Source organism: Rhineura floridana, chromosome 2 (genome assembly GCF_030035675.1).
Source record: "Rhineura floridana isolate rRhiFlo1 chromosome 2, rRhiFlo1.hap2, whole genome shotgun sequence".
Lineage (NCBI taxonomy): Eukaryota > Metazoa > Chordata > Lepidosauria > Squamata > Rhineuridae > Rhineura > Rhineura floridana.
This window is the reverse complement of record NC_084481.1, coordinates 186,365,651-186,387,345: the sequence shown is the minus strand read 5'-3', so window position 1 is coordinate 186,387,345 and position 21,695 is coordinate 186,365,651. Positions and strand designations below refer to the sequence as shown.

At 42.6% G+C, this 21,695-nt stretch overlaps 1 protein-coding gene across 1 annotated transcript; it reads right to left on the bottom strand.

Moving 5' to 3' along the window:
- Positions 1 to 10,126: 10,126 nt before the first annotated feature.
- Positions 10,127 to 21,695, bottom strand: PSMA6 (proteasome 20S subunit alpha 6). Its single transcript, XM_061611659.1, has 7 exons — positions 21,432 to 21,695; positions 20,369 to 20,463; positions 19,890 to 19,971; positions 19,348 to 19,503; positions 16,703 to 16,881; positions 11,713 to 11,807; positions 10,127 to 10,331 (listed from the first exon to the last, which is right to left on the bottom strand). The coding sequence occupies exons 1-7, from the start codon at positions 21,505 to 21,507 to the stop codon at positions 10,274 to 10,276; spliced, it is 741 nt and encodes a 246-aa protein (XP_061467643.1). The 5' UTR covers positions 21,508 to 21,695; the 3' UTR covers positions 10,127 to 10,273.

Genomic DNA, 21,695 nt, shown 5'->3' with positions numbered 1-21,695 from the left:
TGGAACTGATCAGTCATACAACTTGTGCAAAGTTGGAATATTTTGTGAGCTGTAGCTTGTTCCAGCCTTTGAGCAACAAGTTTGATGACTTACTTCACAGTGAGACCTTTTTCTTATGTATGCGTTTCTGTGGGAATTGTTCCAAACAATTGCATCAGATTCAGAACTGGTCCTAACAGAAGAACAAACAGAGTAATGGAAGGCTTGCACACAGCTGAGAGTCATGGAACATTTATACCAGTACTTAACTTGTGGACATCCAATGAAGCTGAATGCTGGAAGATTCAGGACAGACAAAAAAAGTACTTCTTCACACAGTGCATAAAGTTGTTAAACTATGGAATTCTCCACCACAAGAAGCAGTGATGGCCACTAATTTGGATGGCTTTAAAAAGGGGATTAGACATATTCATGGAGGATAAGGCTATCAATACCTACTATACATGATGGCTATGCTCTGCCTTCACAGTTGGAGGGAGTATGCTTTTGAATACCAGTTGCTGGAAACTGTAGGGGTGCTCTTTCACTCAGCTTCTGCCTGCGGGCTACCCATGGCCGTCTGGTTGGCCACTGTGAACAGGATCCAGCACTAGATGGGCCACTGGCCAGATCCAGCAGGCTTTTCTTATATAATTTTCTACTCCCTTTTAAGGTGTTGGACTTTTAAAGTCTTGAAGGCCACATAAGAATGCATTATGATCTATTGCAATGGTGGGAACCTCCACTTGATAGGCCTAATTAGGCCTAACAGATTTCCTGATTTGGCCCGCAAAACCATTTTGGTCAAGCCTTGCCCACCTGCCCCATAACCTGATGTTATATATGACATCTGGTGTGGGGCAGGTAAAGATATTGATTCTTGGGTCTTGCATATCCCTCTGTAATGCATTTCACAAGCCCCCATGATCATGGTATCTGTCATGAATCCTGCCAGGAGGGGGTGGATGGACAAAGGCGAGACAGAGGATGAGGAGCTGGACTGGAATGAACCGCTTGGGGAGGGGCCAAGCAATGGAATAGATTTAGAGAGTGCCCCGACACCCGCCCTTCATAGCTCAGTCCCCGCAACTCTGGACTCCTCTGTGGGGATGCAACCTGACCAATCAGACGCTTCCCCGCCGGTTGCACCATTGCCTTCCCTGACTGAACCAACACTTAGCAGCCCCCGTCCATTGGAGGGGGAGGCTGAAACACTGACCGAAGCACCACCTTCGCCCTGCACTCGAAGGCACTTGAAATGGGAAATTGAACAGACCCAGCTAAGGCGGAATCTTCGCCTGCATGTGAGTTCCCAGCCTACTTAAGTGGTTGCAGGAGGTTGCTGAGTCAACATCTAGGAGTTGAGAAGTCATGCTTAGCTAGTGCTAGAAAGATGCTGAGTTCCTAGAAAGAGTAGCTAGTAACATGAGGTGCTCTGCACTGCAGCTATCTATTACTTTAATAAAAAGAGAAAAAGCCACTGTCATGTCTGAGTCAGTTTCAGTTAGGACAGTATCTGGTTTGATTTCAAACTGGATATGCAAAAATGAGTCCCCTGACATCTTTGTAATGTCAGGTGGTTGACAGATGGGCAAGCGTCACCCACTAGTCAAACTTGGCCCATGGGAGGTGAGGGAGTTCCCCACCCTTGACCGATTTGTTTCACATAGATATAATATGTATGGCTGAGGTACATGACACACATCTGTTATGTCACTTTCCCTTTTCAGGAAACAGTTCTGTTGGGAAGTATGATTCAAAAACCTTGAAAATACGAGGCTGCTATTCAAAATCATAAGATGAACTTGAGAAGAGAATTGACTGGAAAACAAATACATTTAGAAATATTTTAGTTGCCACTTGGTTTCTTTTTAGATACGTGGGAATCAAATTTGGGTCCACTGAGGAAATAGAAAAAAGGACACACAAAGATTGCGATCCATCAGTAGTTCCCAAACTTTTTTCCCTCATGGACCAGTTGAAAATTATCAGTAGTCTCAGCAGACCACAATGATTTTTCTGCCTATTGTAGCAATTTTAATGCTCTGTGCTAGATGCTGTTTGATTTTCATTGTAATTTTATTAATTTATTTTTTATATATTTTGCTGTATTACAATTTTCATTCCATAGAACTCAAACTGTAATACAGTGCAATACAATACAAGAAATAAAAGCAATAAAAATACAATTAAAAATCAATATGAATATTTAACGCAGACATGCCACGGATCACCTGAACAAAGTTCATAGACCACTGGTGGTCAACAAACCACAGTTTGGAACCCTTTGGATTAATGAATGTGCTTATGATTCCACAACATTAGCAACAGGCTTTTAAATGATATGACAGTAGCTTTATTTTCATGTACACTGTCTGCAGATTGAGTTGTATCACAACACGGGAGTCTAAAACTTTTATGCTGCAAGAAAAATCTGTTGCCTAGAATAGCAAATATGGGTAATATTGCACAGAAAATTACTCTTTTGCTGCACAACTCAGTTTTCACTACTTAAGGAGTTTTTACTACTTGCAGAATTGAATTAAGTTTGAAATTAACTACACTGCTTCCTTCTAAACAGGCCAGACTTGTGTGTTCTAGCCTAGCTTCAGACATTATGTCCAAAGCTCATGAATAGGACATGAGTGCTGATTGTATAAACACCGAATGTAGGAATTCCCTCTAGGTTATAATTAAATCTAAACCAGTCAGAAATGCAATATTTAAACATTTAACCATAGGTTATTGCTACTTGATAGGTAGGCAAGCAATTGCAAAACTAGATTTAGTTTAATATATGCTGGATTTTTATGGAAAACATTCTCTCAGACTGGTTAATGCTGCTCTTTGACTGCTAGGATTTTTTTCCCATCTCAAGAAGGAAAACTGCTCTGAGCAAAGTTAAGGCAACTAAGCTGGTCAATCAGATTCAGCACAGAGGAAGTGGCTTTCATCCCTCTATACACACAAGCTACACACTAGATACGCTGGTTTGGCAGCAACATTTAATTGCCATTTGTGAATTCTATGCAATAGTCAGACAAACAATGCTGAGCAATACGCTGTACAGTTCAGGTTTTTAACTATTGCTTGTTGAATACTAAGACAGTTGCATAGTGTTCACTTAGAAGAACAGAGAGTTTATTTCTGTTCCAAGTTCTCTTGATTCACAGATAAAAGGGTAACCCACAGGAGTGGACAGGCATACCTGGATAACAGGCCAATAGTTATCTTTCATAGCTTGGAAGTATATTGCTGTTGAAAATCCAGTTTTAGTGCTTTCAGAGGTGTAACACGTCATGTGACAGGATTCTAGAAATTAGGGTTTTAAGGAAATACACTCTGAAACAGCCATTTACAGAACAGAAAAAATTGTGCTTGCTACCTATCCTAGTAATAAAAGAAACCAATACTGATGAATGGAGCAAAATAAAAATCAATGATGGGGTGGATAGCTTTGACAAAATTACATATAGTTAAGTTACTGTTTTGGGTTTCAACAGCATTCTTGAATACATCAGATCAACTGTAGGGGCAATGTGGTATTATAACTATAAACCTATTCACTTACTTGAGAGTAAGCCCCAGAGAACTCAGTAGACTTACTTCAAAGTAGGATTGTACAAAGTACCCACTAATTTAAAATTGAATCATAACAATTTTAACATGGTTTATAGACGTTAAAAACACACCACAGAACACAAGAGCCATGTTGATGATATTCATAAAATGGTGGACTTCTCTCAAGAAATATTAGTTGTAATTAAAAAGATGAGTGGGGTGGGGAGTCTGCTATACACTCTTGTTGACCATCTTGTTGGGCTACAGAGAGTTGACAACAAATTACATTAGGAACTGAAAATGGAAATTATATCTATTAAAGAATGGTTAAAGCAAACATGGAAAAAAAAGAGCACAGATGGCAAAGCTTCGTCACTTGATACAAATATAACCGGGGGGAAATATGGTTTTCACAATTGTTTGGGCCCTTTTGGAATAAACTGCATGAATAAACTAATGCAAGGGATATTTTAATTAATTTACTTAAGGATCTTGTTGCGGTTATAGGATATACTTTCATTTGTGATTTGTACAAGTTGTATGTTTGAAGTTGTATTTACCTAATGAAAAATGAAATATAGTCACATATATTGGTTAGGAAAAGATAAAAGTTTTAACATTTTATTACTGAGACTATACATTCAAACAGCTTAAGCTCAAAGGTCAATTGTTGCATCACTTTCTTGAGACTCCCCACAATTCAGGAAATAGTGACATATGAAGGTGGGAACAAAAACTCAGCAGAAGGATCCTTCAATTTCTTTAAAGACTTTGAAGAGGAGCTTTGGTATTCAATAATTTCTGTATGCTTATTTTCCCCCTGTATTACCATGCAAGCTTTTCGCATAAAATTTTTGTCTAATTTAATCACAAAAATACAAAGACCCTTGACTCATCTTGGAAATTTATAACATTCAACAGAAGCCACATCCAGAATTATTTCATATCTTTTGGTTGCATCCAATGAAGTCAACCTACTAGTGCAGAAATCAGCTTGCACTACAGAACTTCCCCTCCTTCTCCTCAATCCCTTCCCAAAATGTTCTGGGTTTTCCCTCATTCTTTCTTGTGTGGGGCAAAAGCCTCTGCCATTATCAATTTGTTAAACTTTAAGGTGGCACAAGTTTCCTCTTGTTTTGCATACTCTGAAGCTGATTTAAGATGTATGTGTTAACAGCTTTGTCACAATTTAGGCCTTTACACTTAGCTAACGACTTATGTGCATTTAACTGTGGAATCTGTTCAGTTTCCTGTCAGTCAGTATGGTTAACATAATACATTTCTACAAGATTCAAAAGCAACTATACCCTTACCTGCAGATTTTCATTACGTGGCTTTGAAAATGCGACTTGCAGCAAAATGGTAACCAAAACTGGTAGCTGTATTATTCCATTTAAACTTCACAGGGACAGTAAAGCAATTTATTTCATAGGATAAAAGTTTACAACACTGTGTGCAAGTTCTCATACTATACAGAACTTTATCAAGCTATAGTGTAAAAAAAAAGATTGAAGAGGTTGTATTCAACTAAGTTCTACTCAAAGTAGACCCACACTGAAATTAACAAACCTAAGTTTGTCATATCTATTAAATTCAATGGGTCTGAGCAGGCCTAGCACTGAATACCAACCATGGGGAAGATATTTGTAATTAACTTGTCTTGATGTGGTAATAGAAAACATTTTTTGCAAACTAGTTTGGTTAGGCTTGTGCCTTGAACAAACATCTAAAGTTCCAGAACATGGAAAAGTTTTCTTTTGGAAATACAAGAGCCAGCAGCTATGAGTCAGATTCTCTAGAAGAAACAGAAATTCAGATAAAATGTAAGCACTTATTATTTATTTATTTATTTATTTTCATTTCTAGACCGCCCATAGCTAATAGCTCTCTGGGCGGTGTACAAAATGAGATTAAAATACATTATAGAATAAAATCAGTAACAAAGGAACACATTAAACTAAAAACATAAACATAAAGCATTAAACATTAAAATGCCTGGGAGTATAGCCAGGTCTAACCTGGCGCCTAAAAGAAAGAACCGTAGGCGCCAGGCGTATTTCCTCCGGTAAGCTGTTCCATAATTCGGGGGCCACCACAGAAAAGGCCCTAGGTCTAGTAACAGTCCTCCGGGCATCCTGGTGAGTTGGTACCCGGAGGAGGGCCTTAGATACTGAACAAAGTGAACGGGTAGGTTCATAGCGGGAGAGGCGTTCCACAAGGTATTGCAGTCCCACACCGTGTAAGGCTTTATAGGTCAACACCAGCACCTTGAATCTAGCTCGGAAACAAATAGGTAGCCAGTGCAAGCGAGCCAGGACAGGTGTTATATGCGCAGACCGATTGGTCCTCGTCAACAGCCTGGCTGCCGCATTTTGCACTAGCTGAAGTTTCCGAACAGTCTTCAAGGGCAGCCCTACGTAGAGCGCGTTACAGTAATCCAGTCTAGAAGTTACCAGAGCGTGAACAACCCAGGCGAGATCATCACTGTCCAGATAGGGTCGTAGTTGGGCTACTAAGCGCAGGTGGTAAAATGGATTCCGTGCCACCGAGGCCACTTGAGCCTCGAGCGACAAGGAAGGGTCAAAAAGGACCCCCAAACTACAAACCTTCAAGGGGAGTGTAACCCCATCTAGAACAGGATAAGCATCCACCATCTGAGCAGGGAAAGAGCTCACCAACAGTGTCTCAGTCTTGTCTGGATTGAGTTTCAGTTTATTAGCTCTCATCCAGTCCATTATCGCGGTCAGGCAACGGTTCAGCACATCAACAGTCTCACCTGTGGAAGATGAAAAGGAGAAGTAGAGCTGCGTGTCATCAGCGTACTGATGGCAACGCACTCCAAAACTCCTGATGACTGCACCCAGAGGCTGCATGTAGATGTTGAAAAGCATGGGGGACAAAACCGACCCCTGAGGGACTCCACAATGGAGAGTCCAGGGTGTCGAGCAATGTTCCCCAAGCACTACCTTCTGGCGACGATCCGCTAAGTAGGAGCAGAGCCACTCCAAGCAGTGCCCCCAACTCCCAACTCCGCGAGCCTCCCCAGAAGGATACCATGGTCGATGGTATCAAACGCCGCTGAGAGATCAAGGAGAATCAACAGAGTCACACTCCCCCTGTCCCTCTCCCGACAAAGGTCATCATACAGGGCGACCAAGGCTGTTTCAGTGCCAAAACCGGACCTAAAACCGGATTGAAACGGATCCAGATAATCGGTTTCATCCAAGAGCGCCTGGAGCTGGCCAGCAACCACCTGCTCCAGAATCTTGCCCAAAAAAGGGACATTCGCCACCGGTCTGTAGTTGTTCAAAACATCTGGGTCCAGAGGTTTCTTTAAAAGAGGTCTTATTATTGCCTCCTTGAGACTACCAGGGACTACTCCCTCTCTCAAGGAGGCATTTATTACCTCCCTGGCCCAGCCGGCGGTTACAGCCCTGCTAGTCTTCACTAGCCAAGATGGGCAAGGGTCCAGAGCAGACGTGGTCGCCCGCACCATTCCAAGCACCTTGTCCACTTCCTTGAGCTGCACCAACTGAAATTCATCCAATAATAAAGGACAAGACCACGCTCTGGACACTTCAATGGATTCATCTGTCATAACATCAAAGTCTAAGTCCCGACGGATGCATGCAATCTTATCCTGGAAGTGCTCCGCAAGTTTGTTGCAGCGGGCTTCCGATGTTTCCTTAGTATCATGAGAGCCAGAATGTAGAAGCCCTCGTACCACCCTAAAAAGCTCCGCTGGGTGGCAAAGAGATGATCTAATGGTGGTAGCAAAATAAGACTTTTTTGCCGCCCTAACCGCTTTTATGTACAACTTAGTGGAAGCACTTACCAAGGAATGATTACATCCGTCAGGAGTTCGCCTCCACCTGCACTCTAGCCTCCTTCTCTCTTGCTTCATCACTCTCAGCTCCGGGGTATACCACGGTGCTGTATGAGTTCGGCACTGAAGGGGGCGCGCCAGAGCGATCATGTCAATGGCCCGGGTCATCTCTGTATTCCACAGATCAACCATGGCCTCGACAGGAGCACCAGTGCTATCAGCCGGAAAAACTCCCAGAGCCCTCTGGAAAGCTTCAGGATCCATAAGCCTCCGGGAGTGGACCAACTTAATAGGTCTCCCACCTCTGCAGAGGGAAAGGGCTGTCGTGAGTCTAAAACTCAGCAAGCGATGATCTGTCCATGACAATGGAGTAGATGAAAAATACCCCACCTTCAGATCACCATCTCCATGACCAGTGGCGAAGATCAGATCAAGAGTATGTCCTGATACATGTGTCGGGCCAGTAACAATTTGAGACAGCCCCATGGTTGTCATGGAGGCCATGAAGTCCTGAGCCGCCCCGAGCAAGACAGCCTCGGCATGGATGTTGAAATCCCCCAGTACCACGAGTCTGGGGGACCCCAACAACACCTCCGAGACTATCTCTGTCAGCTCAGCTAGGGAAGCTGTTGGGCAGCAAGGTGGGCAGTACACCAACAGTATTCCCAGTCTGTCTCCTTGGCCCAGCACAAGATGAAGACATTCCAGACCAGTCGCCGTCTGGACAGGGTGCTTGGTGAGGGAGAAAGAACTCCTATAGACCACAGCAACCCCACCTCCCCGGCCCTCAGATCTACCACAGTGCTGCACCGAGTACCCAGGTGGGCAAAGCTGGGAGAGAGCAACTCCTCCCTGCTCGCCCACCCAGGTTTCGGTAATACACGCAAGATCAGCCCCTTTCTCCATGATCAAATCGTGGATAAGGGGGTTTTTATTAGCAACCGATCTCGCATTTAAGAGCAGCACCTGGAGATCTGATGGCTGGCTGACAGTACAACCAACAATCCGGTGGATATGAGGAGAACCAGAACAAGGCACAGACACAACTTGTCTGGGACGAGTTCCCCTTACCTGGCACGTTCTCCTCCCAACACCATACCTCCCGTTACCCGTCACTACGTTAATTGGGGCCCCCGAAAATCCCCTTACTAGGGCCGGAGTATGTTCTCCCAGGCACATCTTAAAATGAATCTAATATGACAAACACTAAAAATAACAAACAACACAAATACTCACACACATCCACTCAATCTCATTCACACAACAACCAACAGACGAACAGCAGTAATTAAATACAACCAAAAAACAACAATAAACAACAACATTAAAAACCCTCCTCCATAACAAGCCTTGACTACAGGAGATATCGTCAGCAGTGCTGGAAATGTCCCTCATACGTTCTCCTACCGCCGCCGTCAGCCGGACCACGCCGACAACCTGGCCTTCTCCTGCGGTGCTCTCACCACCGCCAGGCCAGGATGTCTATGATAGAACCGTTCCGTGCGGCGGTCTCTCGTAGTCGTCACTCCACGCCAGGCTGTCCGAAAACGCGCCCAGAGCCCAACCAGCCCCGTCAGTGCTCTCACCACCGACGGGCTGCTACATGGCCCCTGGGCATTCGTTTGAGCCTCCACGGCGTTCTCCACACCCCGACCGTCTCGCTCCACCGACGTCACTCCACGCAGCGTTCTCCACTCCCCAGCCGAGTCTCTCCCCGTCTCCCCAACCGCTCCACGCGACGTCTCTGTGCTGTGAGCCTGGACCCCTTCCGTGATGCTCTCACCACCACAGGGGCCAGGCTCACCGCGGCGCCCCAAGCTCCGCGCGTCACGCGCCAAGCCCAGCCGGCTCGTCAACACTCTCACCGCTGACGACAGGCCGGGGCTCTTCCCAGGCCAGCAGGCCCGGCACCCAGAACTCCAACGGCACGTAGTGGCGGCGGCGGCGGCAGCACAGCAACAATGACACCCTGGCCGCAGCAAAAACGAACGAGCCAACGACACCAGCCACAATGACGGGCGACGACGCAGCCCAAGGCAGACAGGTAAAGGAGAGAACGACCCAGCCACAACGACCCAAGCAGCAAACAAGGCAGCAGCAGTCCACAACGACAGCAAACAAATAAAAGGTATGATGCTTCCCAATATGTCAGTGGGTACAGTCCTTTAACATATTCTACTCATTTAGAATCCTCAGTGCTCAGGCATTGTTAATTTTTCCTCAGGGGAGAACTTCCATGCACTAACCTTCATTATGTTGATCATTCTCTGAATACTATGCTATCTTGCTGATAAGTTCAGAATCTTTTCTCTCTTAACAGATTTTAATTTAATACTAACTTTATTCACATCCAAATATCTTGTTTATTGGATGTTCACTACACATTAAGGCGCACTGAGGTTGCAATCCTATTTAGCTTTTCATGGTAGTAAGTTAAGTCAACTCAGTAGGGCTTACTTCTGAGCAGACACACACAGGATTGTGCTTTGACCTATTTAATGCTAACTGTGGAGAAGTTACAAGATCTTCTGCCTAGTTTCCAATAGCAGAAAGAAAGGCCATTTTTAATCTACTATGGCTATTAAGAGTTGGACAGGTGTAAAGATAGCAGTACATGCACTCCCAGTTATCTCTGAAAGTACTTTTCCAAAGCTGCTACTTGTGCCTACTGCAGGAATGGCTACAAAACACTGTACATTCAGTCATAGCAACTTGATACATCGTATGATTCAATATTGAGCAATGAAGAGAGGACAAAGCTTTGAAAACCTCAGTTTTATTCGTACAGAGTAAAATACATCAGACAGTGAGCATTCCATTTTCAGCCCATAATCCAGAGCCATTAAGAAGTTTGTTTGCACCAGACATTCTGGCCTGAAGTCACAGAATAAGGAATTCTAAATACAGCTAATCTCTCTCTGCTAGAGCAACAAGGTGTGTATCAATCTCTGCTTCTGTAAGGATCCTAGGATGAGAATAATAGAAACAAGTTTATTTTTCACCTCAAATAGCTCTATTATGTGCACAATTAGAAAATCCATTTGAAAAATGTTGTCATAATAGGAAATCTATCTTTGTGCTCCTGAAGACCTTCTCCAAAACATGGGCATTTCACCCATAAGGGAATTTTACTATTTTATAAAACTATATTTTCTGATACCATTGAGGTTTTTTCTCTTTTTCTTTTGGGAGGCTTCACAGGTACTTTGGAAAGAGCAACAGCCAAGCTCTTCTGAAGCCCAGAACAATTGCAGGGATGAGCCTGCAAGTCTTGGAGAAGGGCAGCTGCTCATGTCAGCAATTGCACTGGGCTTTGTGGTGCTCTGAAGCAAGAGACTTCCTGCTTCCAAGCATTTCTGAAGCCCAGTAGAACTTCCAATGAAATCCTGCTCCTCCCCATGTCAGGAGAAAGGCAAGTCAGTGACAACTGCCAGTTACAGCCATCTACTAAGGAAAGCCAAAGCCTATAAAAACTGCCCTCCCTTCAAAGCACTGCCTATCAGCCACTATTAAGAAACATCTTAATAGTGTTCCACATGTCTGCAAAGTAGTAACAGTAAGGAACCAATTCTGTGTATCTAGTAATATTTATAAATTAGAAGAGGGTAAAGTGGCAGTTATTCTGTGAATATAGTACCATACTATATTTGTTCAAGGCTGCAAACTCTCCCAACTGATGCCCTTACTTTGTTACCATTCATGGTGCTGGCATTGTGACACTTTCGCTCGACAAACTCTCACTGGCCCTTTAAAATTTCTCACCAATCTTTCATTACTGGTCCTTTTGTTTCTTTCTTTCTTTCACCAACCCTAACCCCTTGCTTACCATACTTCTTAGAATACTTTATACATTTATAGCTTCCTACATGTCACCCTTAAATCTCTTTAATCCCTACTTTATCCTGACTGAGACTCACTTGTTAAGTTTAATAGCATGTACAGACAATGCATATTCTAGGAAACATAATATGCCAGGAAGATAGCTCTTCAAGTACCTGCCCCTGCCCCCTAAATAGTGGTTATAGGCACATGTACTTATCCATGCAATTGTATACAATAAAACAAAATGCTCCAAACTCTAGTGCCAGAGAGTAGAAAACACCAGGGGTTGTACCCAACTAAATCTTCCCATTTGGCCTTTCGTTTGCACAACAAACTTGCTCTTCCCTCTCCTCTCAAAGGTCCCCTCCCCACCAATCTGCTCCAGAGGGTTGGGGAAAACCCCAAAACAGATTTGGGGGGTACACAGGGGATACAACCTTAATAACCTTTTCTACAACCACTTGAACTTTTTCTATAAAAAGAAACAGTTGTGCACAAGACTTTGCAGTCACTCATCTCTTTACCTGAATTTAGGATTATCAAGCGTAACAACTCCTACTTCTATTTCAGAAGGTTTGAAGTCAATGGACAAAACAGTAGAGAGGCAGGTTATTGCTGTCTATAATAGAAATATACAGGGACATGTTAGAAACACAGCATATAACATCTAAATTAAAATATTAATTCAACATTCAAAGCTTATTTTTCTCCAAGTGTTCTGTTAGTTTATGCTGCCTTCATGTAAAGCTGAATTAAGTGTATCTCAAATGCTGCAAAGTTCTAGCACACTTTAAGCTTCTCTGTTGGTAAGTTAAGTAGATGATTAAGCCTACCAATTTGTAAAGACAGTTGTGATGGAGAAAAAGCTACAAGTCTGACACTATGATGAACAGCAACTCTGTTAAAATTATTACTTTCCAGTTTTGAAGTAGCCATTATAATGAGCGGGTGGGAGGAGGTAATACACACATTTTCTGTCTGGTAGGCAGGTTTACCATTTTGGAATATTTATTAAATGCTCATTGATTGTAAGGCTTATTGCGATTTTGAAAATGCAATTTAAGAACATAAGAACATAAGAAGAGCCTGCTGGATCAGGCCAGTGGCCCATCTAGTCCAGCATCCTGTTCTCACAGTGGCCAACCAGGTGCCATTTCTTGTGAATTTCTTGTTCAGCTTCTTTTGATTTACAGCTGAACCCAAAGAAAAGCTCAGTAGAGCTGTCAACATTTCTCCCTCTGTCAAAACTACAACTAATCTGCTGCATAAGATTTGCAGCCTTAAAAAATGGGAAACAATTACCCAAGGTCATTCAGTCAGTTCTTGCCTTAGCAGGGCATTTGTACCAAGGCTCAAGCTCAACCCTCTTTCCACAGACTAATAAGGGCTCCTCAGAAAGCAGCCCATCTTACATACTAGCAGTCCTCAATACCTTCACAGTAAGAACACAGATGTAAGGAAGGGTTCCCTAAAACACGTTTGTAACAGCTTAATCCTAATAATTAGGATTACTGTTCCAATTAATTATAAAAATTTACTTGTTTTGAGGAGGTTAAACAAATCCCTTGTCACTCCATTATGACCATTATCAAAGAAAAACATCCATATTATGATGGAAAGGGAGTTATTCATATATACACAAGCAGCAGCTTTGCAGAAGTACCAAGATTACAATTGTCTTGCATTTGCTCTATGGAATTCTGAAGGATATAGCTCAAAGGCAATCCAAAAATTCATACAGCCAGCTTTATACATTAAACACAAGTAGAAAAAATTCTGAGATTTTTTTTTTTTTACAAAAAAGCCATAAGGCATTTTATTTCAAAGTTCAGCTTTGCTTTGACATAACAAGATGTGAAAAACTACTGGAGGCATTTTAAGAGGCAGCTGGACAGCCATGTATTGGATATGCTTTAACTTGGATTCCTGCATTGACCAGGAGGTTGGACTCAAGAGCTATTATAGGCCCCTTCCAACTCTCATTTTCTATGATTCCGTGACATGCATGAACAAGTATGAAGTAAGCCATTCTGCTACCACTGTCCAGAAGGCACAACATATATATAGAAGAAGTTAAGATTTCAGATTTAATTTTATAGCTAGCATGGATTTTTCACATTCAGCAATGTTAAATTAAAAATATTCCCCATGCCATTCTGCTGCTTCCCATAAGCTCATCTCAAAAAATAATCTTACAAAACAGACCCCAGTTGGACTTTTTTCTGTCAGTGGTCTCTTAATTGATTGAAATTAATTAAAAGTCAGCAATGTTCAGAGAGTACCTGTAATCCTATTACTGACCTTGCCCCATACTCTGACCTTCATCTTCTGCAGTTTAAAAGTTAAAAAATGCATGGCTGATTTTTAATTCATTTAAGAAATGTAACATTGAAGTCTATGATAATTCAGGAATACTCAGTAAGAACCAACTGTCAGTGTTCTAAATGCCAGACTCACAGTTGTTTGACTTGGCTAATCAGGGGGCCACACCCATGCCAGACATTTATTCCACTTTGAACAGTCATGGCTTCCTCCAAAGAATCCCAGGAAGTGTAATTTTGAAGGGTGCTGCAAGTTGTTAGGAGACTCCTCTTCCCCTGACAGAACTCCAGTGGCCAGAGCAGTTTAACAGTCAGCCCCACTTCCCAGAGAATTCTGGGGACTGTAGCTCTGTGTGGGGAATAGGGTGTCTCCTAGCAACTCTCAGTAGCCAAACTACATTTCCTAAGATCCTTTGGGGGAAGCCATAACTGTTTAAAGCAGACTAAAGGTCTGGTGTATATGTGGCCAGTGACAGCTGTGGTTTAAATTTGGGTGGGAGACTACATATGTCTGCTGTAGAATAAAAAGGTGGGGGAAGTCCTGAAACCCCCCCAATACTGTTAACAATGTTTTCCATTTGGAAAGGAAATGGGCTTTCCTTCTGCCCTGCGCCTACCCCCCAATCTCATCTCCTCCCTCCCACTACTCCTCCCCCTCCCCAGGTCAGTTCTACCTATCCTAAGCATGACTGCACAGGAGTAAATCCCACTGAACTCAATAAGCATGCAAATAATCAAACCTGCCTCCCTCTCCCCTCCTTTCCCTCTCTCCCCTCCCCCCTCCAGCTCTCCCTCCTACTTCTCCTGCTCTCCCCATGGTCAGTTTCGCCTATCCTAACTATGATTGCAGGTGAGTAAATTCTATTGAACTCAATAAGCACGTAAAGGATCACACCTCCCCTTCCCCCTCCTCCCTCTCCTCTCCTCCTCCCTTCGTCCTCCCCTCCTTCTCTCCACTCAACCCCTCCCACCTCCAGTCCTCCCTCCCCCTCCCTTTTCTTCTCTTGTGATAATTTTCACCAATCCTAAAGCATGACTGCAGGGGAATAAATCCCATTGAACTCAATAAGCATGCAAATGATCAATCCATTCTCAGCAGGATGCCATTTCTTACCTCCCAGATTAAAAAGCAGAGAAATTCACTAAGCGGCAAAAAAACCTTGCGGTTTAAGAACGTACCTATAGGATATTTCTATCAAACTTTAAAAAATAGGGCATTTTCTAGGTTAGGTTCTCTGTAGAAACCGTAACAACACAGAAAAGAAGCAAAGCAAGAAGAACGCCAACAAAACATACAAAAAATGTAATTCTCCATTTTTGGAGATGCGGTCCTTATTGCAGGTGTCGCCACCACTCACCATATGCTCAGAGGCACAAGTTACCAAATTCTTCCAAGCTACACAGGAATTGGATTGGACTGTGAAAGACCAAATCAACTTGTGTTTGCATTTTTACAGATTTGTAGGGCCTCGGTGGCACAGAGTGGAAAGCAGCGGTAACACAGCCGAAAGCTCTGCTCACGGCCGGAGTTCGATTCCAACAGAAGGAGGAAGTCGAATGTCCGGTAAAAGGGGTCGAGGTCCACTCAGCCTTCCATCCATCCGTGGTCGGTAAAATGAGTACCTAGCATATGCTGGGGGGTAAAGAAAGGCCGGGGAAGGAACTGGCAATCCCACCCCATATATACGGTCTGCCAAGTAAACGTCGCAAGACGTCACCCTAAGAATCGGAAACGACTCGCACTACAAGTGCGGGGACACCTTCACCTTTTTAGGGCAGTACAATATCTAAGAGGAAGTCAGGTCTCCTGCTCCCCTGGTGCATTCAGCTGCCCAATTTCCCTGCTTTTAAAGTTTGATAGAAATATCTGTTGGCTATAGGTATGTTCTTAAACTGCAGGGTGTTTTTTGCCTGTTAGTGAATTATTCTGGTTAGAATTTGCAGAAAAGCCCAAGGGATATAGGCAATGATCACTAATTAATTTCTGTTGCCAAGTCTCAGCAAGCACTGTAGGAATGAAAACTAGACTCTTCTGCAGTTATCTGAGATGATTTCAGAGAGAAATATGATCACAATGAAGCAAATGTAATATTAAAAGCGTTTATACCTTTAAAACATACAATATAAAAAATTTAAAGGGAATATTCCCATTGGTATGAGCTTGGTAAAGAATAAAAACAAGAGGAAAGCATGTTTAGTTGAATCCCAAATACTTATATTTCTCAAGATAAATTCAGCATGTTATTGGGGTGTTGCTAACAATGTTGTCAAAGCACTGTTTGACAAAGAAAAGATCAGTCAAGATCAGTCAAGGAAGAAGTGGGCATCTGAAGCACCAACCTGTTTTAAAATGTAATACCTTTGAGGCTCAGCCCCACTGATCTCTTGCTTAAAACATACCCGTGACAACTATGATGCTAGTGTAGAGATGTGAAGACCCAGGAAGAAAAAATACCTTGAAACTGTGGAAAAAGCTCTTCCCATTCCCTCCCTCACCCCCAAAAAGCTAATTTTACCTGACATCTGCAGGTAGGACCAAGAAAGTCTGAAACCTGAGACAGCTGTTGCTAGTCAGTGAAGACAGTACTGAGCTACATGGACCAATGGCTTTACTCATTATAAGGCAACTTCCTATGTTTGTTTTTGTTGTTAGACTTTATGAACAGGTTGCAAGGCACAGGCCACTAACCTCTAGCATTATTGCCTACGCAATGAGCCAGCCACATAGGCATGACTACAGTAACTGGATACCTAGGAATACCAAGGCCTTTACCATTTTAATATTAGCAAGGACTAGGACAACAGAAAACTACAGACATCAGAAGAACTACCAAATGCTTTTCTGCCAGTGAGTTCAATCCCCATCTCCCGCTAAAGCCTATGTGACAAATTATCAGCAATATATTGCATGAAATTAAGATAGCAGTTAGGAGACAGCATAGCAGGATTTTTTGCTTTTCATGGAACACAAACTTGTGACACTTCCACACAACAGCCTTAACACACACGCACTGATAACAGTAAATCACACGAGTCAAGTTTACTCCAACCTACCCACCATTAAGAAAAGGGAAACTTCACACATTTTGACAATAGAGAAGAAAACATACATTGCTGTACCACACCAAACTCAAATAAGAACTCTCTCAACTGTTCTGGATTGCAACCTAAGTTTGTTATACACCTGACTTACCTCCACTGTCTGCTCAAACGTCCAGTCCAATTTTTTCTTCACTTTCTTTTCAAGAAAGCTAGTTGATTCTGTCTGTTTGACTCCTGCAGCTGTGGCCTTAAACCCACAGTAGTATCCTGCTGGATCACACTTGTACACCTGAGGATTGTTTTCTTCGTCAATGCCAATCAAAATCATGCCTTGGGGGGAAAAAATATTTTTTAAAAAGAGTGGGATTCTCATTTCTCCTCCAAGGACCTGATTCTAGTCAAAGTTCTGCACATTATTACTCTAACAGGCAAAACATGCATCATTCAGCTTCAACAAATCTGCTTGCCTTGGAGTGTGGCACAGCTCTTTGGCAACTATCATGAGCAGCCTGTCTTCCCCCCAGCTTCAAAGCTGCACAGTGATTTTCACCAACTCCCCAGCTCTAGAGCTGGAAGGAAGTCTCGGAGTTGTGAAGACAGCAACTTCCTATGTTTGCTTTTGTTGTTAGACTTTATGAACAGGTGGCAGATTTATAGGGTTGCTAGGCTCAGGGCCTGAGAATGATTCTGTACCTTTAAGAGAAGAGAAAATTTAGCCAAGTGCAGGTTTTCTTGCAACACAGTAATGGGAAAAACCAATTTCACCTTGTGGTTTTTCCTATTACAGTGTTGCAAGAAAACCTGCACTTGGCTGAATTTTCTCTTCTCTTAAAGATACAGAATCATTCTCAGGCCCTGAGCCTGGCAACCCTATCGCAGAATGATTGGGGAACCTTTGAGTAGCATTCAACAGTAGAGGCTCCCCAGACTTCTTTTAGGTAAGGTAAGCTGGGGGGAGGAATGTAGGATGGTGCTGCATCCAGGCTGGCATGCTCCCCACTGGCTTTGATTTCGGAAATGCTGGTTTGGGGCTTGCCCGAAGAGAAGGGAATGGGGAGGTTGACAGATGGTGCTGACAATTTTTGGCTTGGCCAGCCAAGAATTGTAGACCTCTATGCACAACTCATGAATGGAAGACTCACTCATATCAGCACAACAGACAACATGTTACTTGTCAGTGATTAAGAAATGCTAATGATTAAGTAGTGTATAAATGTCTTAAAGTAACTGCATTAGATTGTGGATTCAACACTGCATTAAATCATTAAAGATAGGGCCCCCTGCTTCTTAGAAAGTATAGATGTCTGCAGGTCCTCAACCCCATGCCAATTTTAAGGTGAAACTATTCTCTTAATATGTTATTTGTAATATATTTCTTTTTTCAAAATCTGTATTACTTAAAATGCTAACTTTCAAATTTGAAAAAAATTGAAAGGAACAAAAGCAAAGTAAGCCCTTCATGAACATCTGAAAAACATCTTACATTACAGTCCTACATTATTTGAAAGTAGATTGAGAATGAAATTGCATTGCTTGGAACTACTTTCCACAGAGTATCTTGCAACACCTGAACTCAGATCCCTAGAGCTTTTAATCTCAAGAAGACCATGTCTCAATAAGCAGGGCATACAGAAAGTACTCTAAGCATAAAACCCAACTTGAATGCAATGTTTCAATAAATGCTCAATGTACTTTAAACCTTCAGATCTCATTCAATGCTTTTCAAATGCATATATTATCAGTCACAACTGGAAGGTTGTGCAGAACAGAAGTTTGTGCAGTACTGGCAAAAGCTGAGCAAATATGTTGCACAATCTAATCATCTTGGCAATTCTAAATCCAGGGAAGACTGAGATAATGATGGTTGATAGGTCTCATAATCTAGAGCACATACTCAGATGCGTCTTGGAATTCTTTTCACCAACTCTCTTGGCATGCAGAGTGTACTTCTCTTCCAACTCAGATTCAGCAAATGTAATTATTGCTTCCACTGTTGAGCACTCTACAGGCAGCTGATTGATGACAAGCTGCAATGAGCTTAGTTCTGTTCTTTCCAGAGACACAAAGCATGCGTGGTCCACATGAGAGATTTACTTTCTCCTTTCCTGGGGGGAGGATGCGAGACAAAGGCACATACACTGACCCTTGAAAAGGCAGCAGGATTTTCCTGCAAGGTTTAATCTTTCCAGATGCTTCTAATGGTGGCTTGCAAATACCATCACCACACACACAAATGCTCAGAGAAGCAGAATGACTTGGATTCAGATTTTGCTCCTGTGCAGAAGCAGCCCCAGAGCAGAGTTTTGTTTAATGGATGCTCCTGCTGGCACAAAAGGAGGGGAGGTGACTTTTGCCAGTTTTCCACCTTTCCCTGCAGCCTCCAGCACACCTTCTTCATTGTTCTGGGGGGTTGGGGGACCCACAGTAACAATTTGGGAGGTGGTGTTACGGGAAGGAAGTCATTGGGTAGGTGGGAAACCCTCTGCCAGCAGGTACAAATGTCTCTCGTGTCCGTGGAAAGTGAAGTCTGACACAACCCAATAAAAAGGAGGAAGAAATTGCTTCTCTCCTGTAGTAGCTATCATATTAGGCAATTCTCAGACAGCACTAATAATAAGCCTGAAAGCTAGAGGTTTTTTAGGCTGATGTTAAAGCATGACTCTTATGCTAGCCATACCATTTCACTGACCTCTTTCTCATCCTTTACAGCCCAATCCTAAACACATATACATAGCAATACTCCACTGATTCAATGTCCATAATATTTCAGCCTTATGGTTTCTTCACTATACTTACAGCAGCCAAGAGGCCTCATTTCAGCATTTTGTGTGTAGACCTGAGAAATGTCTGCAATCCTTTTACACAGCATATCCACTGGAATGTCATAGCCATACTTATACTTCCAGTTTGCAGCTTCATAGCGGGCTCTCTGCACCTGGGATCTACTGTCAGCTGACATTAAAAAAGAACTGAAGTTATTCCCATACTTCATGCAGAAAATGTAGTTGCAAGACAAAAAGTTATTTAAAATCTGAATACAAAACTAATCTGACATATTACCTCTATACCTCCTTCAGTATGAATTTATGAAAGAATTTATCCCACTCTCTCCCCTCCCTGGGATCTCTGTGCAGTACACACTAGGCTATCAGCAGGTTTTACATCCAGGAATTGGTAAGCCCTGCTTACTTTCAGAGGCAGGACTACATCCAATGCTTCTGGGACCATAACCTCAGCCGTGTTAGAATTCACTTGCTATTAAAAAGTCTGAAGTTCTGCCTCCATATCAACACTGTACATCATCACACATGTGCTATCTAAGAGAGTAATTTTGATACCTGTCATTCCTGTCATTACACATCCAATGTTTTCAGTTATTCTGAATAAGTGAGTCACTGTGTTAGAATCCAGTAGCTTGTCCTAATAGGGAAAACAGGAAAATAATTTTAAACAATATTTTAATCAATGAGGTTTCTATTTAAACAACAAAAACAAAAACTCAAGACCTTGATTGTCACCAGGATCAGTCTAGCCACTACTCAGGAATTTTAAGAAAACATTCCCCAGTGTCCTGGTTTGGGCTATGGGCTCTGGAAAAGCTGTGACACTCTGCAAGGGAATTGGGTCTTACCCAAGTGTATTTTCTCAAAAATTCCAAGACTGGTTCTTTATGTGCTTACATGTATGCTCCAGAGAACTTTCCATTAATGAGAATTAAGAGCAGAGTTAATAATTAAGGATCAACAAGGAGCCAAGCATATAATCAAGAAGAAATCAAATGATCATGCTGCAGTTTTGCCAAGATATTGCTACTTACAGGTACTTTCTTCTGTGTGACAACAACTGCACAGTCCTTTCCACGAACAGCGACTGATGTAAGGCCACCCTGGTTTATGGCCTTAAATGCATACTCTAAGTAGTACATTAAGCATAGTCAGAGATTTGGCAATAATGCTATAGCAGCATCTAGCAGTTCTTAGATACAAACTCCAATTACTCATGTCTTCAGTACTATTTTCTATGAAGTGGTATACTACTTTAAATCAATGCTAACATGCACTAGTTTTTCATATTTCTATCTAACATCTGAGACATCTAGACTGCTACAATTTTACATTTCTCAGATTCCAGTTATAGGATGTATTTGTCTGTACTACCAGACACTGGAATTAACTTACTTATCCTAAAATGCTCTGGTGTTAATCATAAGGCTGACACTTACTCTGTCCTCTCTATAAAAACTTCTGGACTCTGCCTTTTTTTTAAAAAAAACAAAGTGGCAGTATACAGCCTGTTGAAAGCAATTACATCTGACTATCCTAATTTCCATGTTCCAATTACAAATTTGTAACATTTGTAATAAACTGGGTGATCGGATACAAAGGAAGTAAAGGATGCAGGACCTTTAGCAGTTGTACAAGAGATAAAATTTCAGTTAGTCCAACTCTGTCATGAAATGGTTAGCAATTATTATGCAATACTATACGAACCCGTCTCCTTTGCAAGCCTCAGGCTCTTGCACTGGACCATCTTTGTTTCGGTTTCGCTTTTAAACAAAGACAGTATTTTCGCTGCGTAATACTGCCTTTCTTTTACAACAAGATGCCCGCATGTCTTGCACGAAGGAGCATATTATAGCGCCCCATATTTGTATACAATGAAAGGAACCACGTTTCATGCAGTCTCTCTGGAAGTGGCAATGGGAGAAGCAGATGTGCCGCTTCTCGTATCTAACATATGATCCATCTTCCCCACAACTTTACACAAAAAAGCGGGCGGCTTTCCCTATGATTGAGCTCTCTCCTCCCTTCCTCGTCCGACTGAGAAAAAGAAAGGAGGGGCGCTGGGCCATGACGGAGCGATTCCTGCAAGATACTCACCTACTTGGTAGAGACGCCCCTCGGGGGAGAATATAGTAATATGCCGATCGAACCCGGCGCTAGAGCCTCGGGACATGGTGGCGTAGAAAGAAAAAGAGCTGTCGTGAGGGTTGAGGGAAGAACCGTCTTCAACAACAGCATGCAGGGGCTAATTCCAGCAGCCGGAGTACGGGCAATGTAGAAGTACTTCCGGGCTACAGCTCCCTGCGCAGGCGCAGCTAACCACAGCTGTCACGGGCAGCGGAAAAACTCTCCGGTTCACTT